This window comes from Nematolebias whitei, chromosome 9, assembly GCF_014905685.2.
Source record: "Nematolebias whitei isolate Nwh7 chromosome 9, NemWhi1, whole genome shotgun sequence".
Classification (NCBI taxonomy): Eukaryota; Metazoa; Chordata; class Actinopteri; order Cyprinodontiformes; family Rivulidae; genus Nematolebias; species Nematolebias whitei.
The window spans coordinates 36,738,364-36,747,106 of NC_056506.1; the positions used below are offsets into that span (position 1 = coordinate 36,738,364).

The 8,743-nt window shown below is 39.1% G+C and overlaps 1 protein-coding gene across 1 annotated transcript; it reads right to left on the reverse strand.

Moving 5' to 3' along the window:
* Window positions 1–4,951: 4,951 nt before the first annotated feature.
* On the reverse strand, window positions 4,952–5,692 carry spsb4a (splA/ryanodine receptor domain and SOCS box containing 4a). Its single transcript, XM_037681348.1, has one exon. The coding sequence runs from the start codon at window positions 5,690–5,692 to the stop codon at window positions 4,952–4,954; it is 741 nt and encodes a 246-aa protein (XP_037537276.1).
* Window positions 5,693–8,743: the final 3,051 nt, after the last annotated feature.

Sequence of the window (8,743 nt, forward strand, 5' to 3'; positions counted from 1 at the left end):
CGTTCTAAGCTTTAAACTGCATGATGTAATTTGGTATAACTCTCCTTCACTGACATAAAAGTTGGATGAAATGTTATTGATGAGACTGTGTTCGCTTTGAAAAACATCAAATATGTAAGCAATTTAGTAAGACATACAAGTGACCCAGGTAAGATGTGGAAAAAAAATGGATTTGGACACATTCTGTCGTTAAAAAACATCAGACCTAGGATGAGTGCTGCGGGCAAGCAAATTTTATTTAGGCCACTTTTTCCTGCAGTGTGAATGCAACCTACAACCATTTTACATTAAACATCAAGAAAAAGAAGAAAATAAGAAAGAAGTTGGAGCTGTTTTGATCAAACTTTGAAAATGACATTTAGGTTAATCTCATGAATGTGAATGACTCTCAGCTACAACCACACCAAACAACACATCTGTAAAATTGACTGAATTCTAGCCATAATTGTGTTTTAACGATTGGGTGGCTGTGACAGCCACCTTGAATTTGGCTCCAAAAATTATTCAGCAGTAGATGTACATTCAATAATTATTTCCTGAAAGTTTCATTAAACTCTGTCAAGAAGTTTATGTGATATTTTGGACGCACACACGCAAAGATAATTTCAAGTGGTTAATGGAAAAATTTCTAACAAAGATCCTGCACAGCCTGCTAGCACTCAGAATATACGTTGGAGATTAGTTTCAGCCAATAACACACAGATTATAGATCAATATCTATAAATTAGACTGAATTATAGCCAATTTGGTATTGTGTATCTGTAGGCTTTGGCAGCCATATTAAATTAGGTTGATTCTGAAAGTAGTAGATGTCAATGTAATGATTACTTTCAGCAAGTTTAATTGAAATTAGCCGAGTAGATCGTGGTATATTTTGGTAACAGAAACACACACACACACAAACAAAGACTTTATCATTCACCTTCGTCTTTGGGCAGCAGATGATAAATATAGTCTCGTGGACAACAGGGATCAGTTACAGGTAGCAGGAGGACTCATTTGAAGCTAGAACACAGGAAGTATGAATAATTTATATCACACTTAACCGTAAAACTCAGTTTAACCTCTGTCAGCATTTATTTGAATTAGTGTGTATTAAACATAATTATCTGTCTCGGACTGCTTTAAGTGGTTTTACAAAAAACTACATCGAGCCTGAGGTGCTGTTGCCTCTGTGTCTGTTACTGCAGGAATGGGAGTAATGATCTGAGGTGCAGCAAAGTGATGATAATGGTGCAACAGGGGCCGGAGCCAGAGTGATGAGAAAAACAAACAGTACCACAAGCAGACGGCGCGTCTGCAAATCTGTTGTTAATACCCCACAGTCATGTCATTTCCTCTTCAACAACAATACTGTCCAACAGTCGTTTGTCTCAGAAAAGACTGTGACGTAAAGTCACCGCCAAAGCTTCCAGATGGTTTGTTCATGACCACACGCAACCGCTCATAGATAATATTCTTGTTTAGATCTCAACTTCCTCCTGCAATAACACACATGAAAAGAAAATTACTGCGAAATAAACAGCTGAATGCGACGTCTGCTGATGGTTCGCCTTTCACCAACACTCATCTTCTCTAAAACAGACAGCAATTATGACTTCATTCTCACTATTTGAGTCATCAACGGGGCAGACAATCTGATTCAATTTAAAGGCCATAATGACTGAACACGCTGACTGTAATCTGGCTGCTCTAAAAACAAAGAGAGCACACTTCAAGCTGCTAAACTCAACTTTTGCTAAAGGCCGGAGGTATTTGGTGTGTCTACTGGCGCTGTGAAATTTTAATGAGGGAGCATTTCAGATATGTTTCTTGTGAAGCTAAAACCTTGCTGCCCTCTGAGGTTGCACTAATACCCAGCAGAACAGTTTGTTTTCTCCCGTAAGCGGTTTCGAGCGCTGTTGTTGACTTCTCCTGTGGAACACACTCAGAAAGAGCTCCTTCGAGTATAGATTCGATTTTAAAGGAAAAATAATGCAAGTTCTGAGATCAGGGCAACAGGAAGGGCGGTCAATTATTGGGATGCATTTTACTAAAAAATAAAATTAAAAACAGCCAAAGAGACTCATGTGTACAAATCTGTTGTACAAGAGAAGGTTACAAAAATCCCTCACAGCTGTGGCTTCTCCTTTCTTGCAAACTGACACCAAATTTGTACCAGACATATTTTTAAGGGAACTACGATTAATTATAGCACAAATTTCCTATTTATCAATCTTGACTCCTGACACATCAAACACTTGATCTTTTTGTAAATGGTATTACGTAATATTTTTTATAATTTTACAGGGATCGTTGATGAGAAGGAACAATAGACCTTGTTTGATCATTTCAGTAGCTCATAATTTGTGTTGACACATCATAGTTTGAGATTTTTTTTTTTTTTGTTTGATTTATTGGTTATTTATTGGATGTATGTCTTTTGTTTGTAAATTTGTATTTATTTAGATCTGTATATTGTAAAACAGCTACAGATCAGTGACGATTATTCAGTGACCACAGAAAAGTTAAAATCCAAGTCAAATTCAATCCTCAATGTGGTTTTCAACAATCTTTAGAATGAGGAAAACTACACCCATATTTGATGTAAATTGACATTTATTTGCCATTAATCACCATACCAAGTGAACACATTAAAAATATTTATGTAGGGAATACTGTACTGATAAGTGATACTGTTATAATTAATATAACTATTAACATGAACCATGTTTGGCCATGTCAGCTCAACACCCAAGTTATTTACCGATTATATAGTAGTAATAAGTAGAATATAGCCGTAATAAGGGTTCCATCTGTTCATTTTACAACAGTATATTTGACTGTAGAGCTTTGGCATCCCCTTCGAAAATCACTATTAATAAATCACTGTTTATTTTCCTCCCCAATAATTAAATGGAGTTTCTGCCCTTGCTCCCCGTGGCTTCACTCAATAAAACCTTTGACTGGATTTATGTGTACTCATGTACAAACGTGTGATTTCATCTGCATTGTTTGGATGTACTAGAATTAGAATGTGTGTTTGCAGGAAAAAAGTACAGGTTTAGATTGATTTCTAAGAGGAGACAAGGAGTATTGAGAGCATAATATCTCAAGTGAGTCCCAAGCTGTAGAAAAAATAAAGTATAAGACAGAGAACAAATGATAAGGAGAAGAAAAAAAAACAGCTCAGAAAAGACGGGTGTTTTTCTTAAAATGCACAAATTGATTTTTTTTTCCCTTGATGCCTTCTTGTTTAACCGTTATTTTAATCTGATCTTAATCATACACATTTTATAATTTCTCCTTTTTGTCCATTTCTCATTGACAGATCTCTGATAGCCTAAAAGGCCATGCATTAAACTTTGTATATATCAGTCAAACCTCAGTTCACAGCATGAAGTCCATGTGCTTTAAGAAGACAGAGAGCTCTAAGAAGACTCAATATTTTTAATATTCTCCTTTATGTCCCATCATACACAGTCACCATGAAATCCTTTAGGTGGCTCCATAAATGGAAAACGAATGAGATGATGTGCTCTCAGCATCTAAACTATGTTCTTAGAAGTTATCTCCAGAGTAGATTTGTTTTCATTCTGATTCATATTCTAGATGCTGGCTTCAATTTTAGGGCAAAAACATCCAATTTAAAGCTGGAGATGAGACTTGTGACATCCTTTTAAGGCCGGTAAACAGACTCTAGGCTCCATATAGTCTCTTGAGAGGAGTGAATTTATAAGCAATTTTTTAGAAAATGTGTTTGAGATGAATGACCAAAGCAAAATCAGATGTAACAAACTCCAAAAGGAAAGGTTTCCTCTGAGTGTTTTGATATCAAATAAGATAATTTAATAACTTAATAACTTCCCAGCAGGTGTGAGCCCATCTGTATTTGTCCATGATGTGTGTCTAACAAAGCTTTAAAAAAAATGTTGTTTGGGCTGTAACATAAGAACAAGCCTGTCTCTTCCCCTACAACATGTAAATTGAGACAAAAATGATTGTCCAGAAAATAGTGCGTGATAGCCTCTAAATTACATCTAAATTTGTCTTTTATTCATTCCACGCTTTAATAAAAGACATTGACATTTTACAAAGACAAATTAGCTTCATGATACAGTTCTAAAACAGAACTGTGTAAGTCACTATGATGAGTCAGTGAGGAACAAACCTATAACAGACCTATAAATATCACTACAAACTTTGATCACAGAATCAGAAGGAATACGGGAAAGTACCAATAACTGTTAGGGCATGGGATAAAACCTTTGGGAAAATGTAAGAATGTGCTCAAGTCTTCAGCAGCTTGTGAATTTATGGAATACTTATGGAATCCAGACAAAATGAGGTTTCAACACAGAAACAATCTGACTTATCTACAGAATAGCATGAGCTTTATAGATTGTCTACAAATGCCTAATATTTGAACCTTCGGGATGAAACATCACGTGTTTGTCGCTGACTACGAAAATTAGCAAATATCTCACCTTTAAACAAGCATTAGAATAAGTTTATTTAAAGTATTTTTATATTCAAAAGATCTGGGTTAAAACTTGTGAGAACATTTAAATCTCTGCTTTCCAGCACACTCAGATGAGCCTCGTCTGTTCCCAAAGAATGCATCAAACATACAATCTCTGGGTTTACAAAGTTGCACAACAAATCACAAATGTTACTACAACCTCTGACGTGTGAGGATCTGTCACAATCACAAAGTTTCCATTCCTGTATAAAAGCTGCAAGCTTACGATTATTTAAGAATTGTAGATCTTTGTGTTCACAACTACTTAAATGAGAAATCTATGGCTTATAACCACTTTCAAATATAAAAACAAACCCATCCATCCATTATCTTTTACCCACTTCTTCCATTTTGGGTCACAAGGTAAAAACAAACCCAATATTTTAAAATATTAGCTTATTAACATTTTTTGAACACTGACTGATGTTGGTGTTAGTTGTCAGAATGTGATTACTTACGATCTAAGCCATTGATGTACTTCATGGTGATTTCACAATGCCCCCATACAGCACTGACGACAGGATACAGCTTCTTTCCCTTTAGGCCTCGAAATGCCACTCCTAGATACTGTCCATCAACCATAAAGCTTAGCGTTCCTTCGTCCATGTCCAGAATCACTAGCAGAGAGTCTGGTAGGGTGAATGACTCCTCCGGCTCCAGGAAACAAGGGTATGAAGGCAGCAAGCTGTGGGATCGATTCTTACTGTCATGGTAGAGCCTGTTACGCCCCAGATCCCAGCCCCAGGACTCACAGTCTGATCCCACTAATGCTGTGTACCCAACAGAATGTAAAGGAGCTTCGGCGGTTGCCACACCAACCACAGCATGGGTGCCTCGCTGCCGGGCAGGCCAGTGGATCTTCCATACATGAAGACCCCGGGTGTATCCAACTCGTCCTCTTATGCAGTCCGTGCTCTGAGCAACTGGGTGACGATGAAATGTCAGCTTATCGTCCTCTTTGATGAAAATATTGAGCGAGCGGTCATCAGCGTTCCATGCGTGACGAAGCTGGGTATCTAGTCCAGCGCATGGCATGTCCAGTAAGAGGTCCAGCCTCGGCGGCTTGGAGAAATCCGGACCCCTTAGCTCAAGGTGCTGCCGACGATGAGCCGTGGGTCGGTATGATGGGGAGCCGCCACTTTCCCCTCGACCATCCACCGATTTAATGCTTCCAGAAATCTTCTGTCCCATGGCTGTAATGGAGGGGGTCACAGAAGGAAGGGAGGAGGGTGTAGGTGCAGGCGAATGCTGCAAAGTGGGGAGCTTGACGTTACCTCATCTGTGCGGCGAAGTTAAGGAGTGAGTTCCTAACAGGAGAGTGAAGATGGGAGATGAAGGAGGTGGATATAAAGAATGGCAGATGTATCTGATTTAGTTTCATGCCACTGTTGTCTTCATCAAGATCTGCTGCCAATTCTGTGAAAAAGGACAAACAAAAGGCAAATTAAACCCCTTGATCTTATATTCACTGTTTTCAGCAAACCGCAGTAAAGTATAAAATGTCAATGACAATAATTAAATTAAAGAAAGAAAAAGGGGAAAAAAACTAAAATGGGCACACTCTGTTTTCAATATTTGCTGTTTTGTTTTTATTTGAAAGACCAATGATCACGACTACATCACAACACACACAAACACCTAAATGCATATAGACCTTGTCTGACACATCCCACAGCTTTCAGACTTATATGCCAATATCAATGCATGTATTTTATTTATTTTTAAACATGTCCCAGTTGTCCAAAGTTTCCCGCATCTGAACCTGGCATACATTCATTTAGCTAATGTAGTTTTAATGAGCATTACCTGAGCCAGCAAAATTATCAGCTGGAAAAACAAAACGTGCTGACAATGTAACTCCGATCTATAGTGAGAAACAGATTTGACAAAGTCAGCTGGCCTTAATCAGTCCTCATCCTCACTTAGACAGATGTCACATGTTATACACAACTGACTGTGCTCTGTCATCTACAAATCAGTGCGTGTTTACACAAACATGTCCAATGCAAGTGAGTAATAACCACAAGTTTATTCCTGGTCGTATTGTTAGAATGCACTTCCCAACTTTATATCAGTCTCAGTGCAGCATCTGACTTTCCAACGTGGGTGCTAAAGTTCTTTATTTTCCACATAATTTTACTTCCAGTTTCTGTTTATGTGGCTATAACTATACCAGGTATGTAACACAATGTTAAAATAGTGGGGGAGTTTTGGTTGATGATTTTAAATTGTAATTTGTAAAGTTGTTTTTAAAGAAATTGATATCTCGCTCCTATCTCGTTGATCTGCTGCAGCCATATGTCACACAGAGCTCTCTGAGGTCAGCAGACCAGATGTTTTTATTGGTTCCAGGCACTCGTTTTAAGATCAGAGGTGACAGGGTTTTTCTCTGTTGCAGATCCAAAACTGTGGAACGAGTTACCACTGCATGTCAGGCAGGCTCCCTCTCACTGTTTTTAAGTCTTGTTTGAAAACTCACTTTTATTCCCTTCCTTTTGACACAGTGTGAGTTGCTTTTAACTTGTCTGTATTTTATAATGTTTAGCCATTTAGTTTTTATATTTACCTATTAGATCTATGTATTTTTTGCTATGTCCTTTGCTTGTTTTGTTTTTGCTGTACAGCACTTTGGTTGGCTTTGTTGCTGTTTTAAGTTCTTTATAAATAAAGTTGTATGGTATGGAGCAGCACGGTGGCGCAACTGGTAGAGCTGCTGCCTCTCAGCGAGCAGGTCCTTGGTTCAAACCCCGGTCCAGGGGCCTTTCTGGGTGGAGTTTGCATGTTCTCTCCGTGCATGCGTGGGTTTTCTCCGGGTGCTCCGGTTTCCTCCCACAGACCAAAAACATGAATGTTAGGCTGATTGGTAACTCTAAATTGTCCCTAGGTGTGAATGAGAGTGAATGGTTGTTTGTCTCGTTTGTCTCTTTGTGGCCCTGTGATGGACTTGCGACCCGTCCAGGGTGTACCCCGCCCCTCGCACAGTGATTGCTGGACATGGGCACCAGCGACCCCCATGACCCAAAATGGAATAAGCGGGTAAAGATAATGGATGGATGGGTATGGTATGGTATGGTAGAAGTACATTTGTTTTGAGATACAGCATGTTCTCAATCCAAGCCAAAGTTAGTTACCACATAGTTCAGGATTTACTAATTTAGCCAACAACAGTTGAACGTTAATACCTACACTCCCTGGCCAAAAAAAAAAAAGTTGCCACCAAAAAAAAAAGGTTGCACACTAATATTTTGTTGGACCGCCTTTAGCTTTGATTACATCATACATTCACTGTGGCATTGTTTCGATAAGCTTCTACAATGTCACAAGATCTATTTTCATCCAGTGTTGCATTAATTTTTCACCAAGATCTTGCATTGATGACTAGGCACTAGGCATTTTTTTTTCTCTCTGTTCTCTGGTGAAGACAGACGTGTCTCCCTGTGCTCCACCCCCCCACCCGCTTCCCTGCTTGCACTCTTACGTCCTGTGAAACCTTAAAGCGCCTCTTTTTTTTTTCTGCATACCTCCTAATTCGAAAGATTAGATGATCTCTCAACAAAATTGATGAACTTCTCCCAACAGGAGTCAGGGTAAGGAGGACCCTCTTACCTCGACGGAAACCAGTTGGATTCATGATGACATCTGTTTTTTTTGCTGTTTGGCTGGTGAATTCTGGATTGTCTATAAATTTGTGTGGATGGGTCAAAGCTTGACAGCGCCCAGACTGAATTATGTGTAATTGCATCAGCGAACTGGAGCAGCTGTTATCAGGACTGTGAACTCTCTAGCAGCACACATGAAGGTGGGAATAATCTTGGAGAAGCTGTGAGCTCAACTTTTGGCGTAAAGGATCAATTCGGCTGTTTGAAGTTTCCATCAGAGGAATATACCAGCGAGACTTTAAAAGGCAGAAACAGCAATTCACAAGTTCTGCCTGACCCAAACTGTGGCCTTGATGGCGGACTTATCTCAACTCCTCCTGGCATGTTTTGAAAATAACAAAGATGTTTTGTCTGTCTCCTCACCCCTCCCTTCCCCAAGGCCGTGGACATGTGACAGAACCTCAACCGAGCTGATGATACTATGCTACGACTTTCCCTTAAAAATTCAATGTCTTCACCGGCCTATATGTAAATGTATCATGTCTATTTATGTTGCTTTGCTGTGGTAGGTTTTTTTGATGCCTCAAATCGTGCCCTGTCTAGGGCACGGAGTGAGAGATCTTTTTTAATACTGTCTCTCCTC

What these genes read in the sequence shown, in the direction of transcription:
- spsb4a (XM_037681348.1), bottom strand. Translation starts at nt 5,692, where the DNA reads ATGGGACAGAAGATTTCTGGAAGCATTAAATCGGTGGATGGTCGAGGG.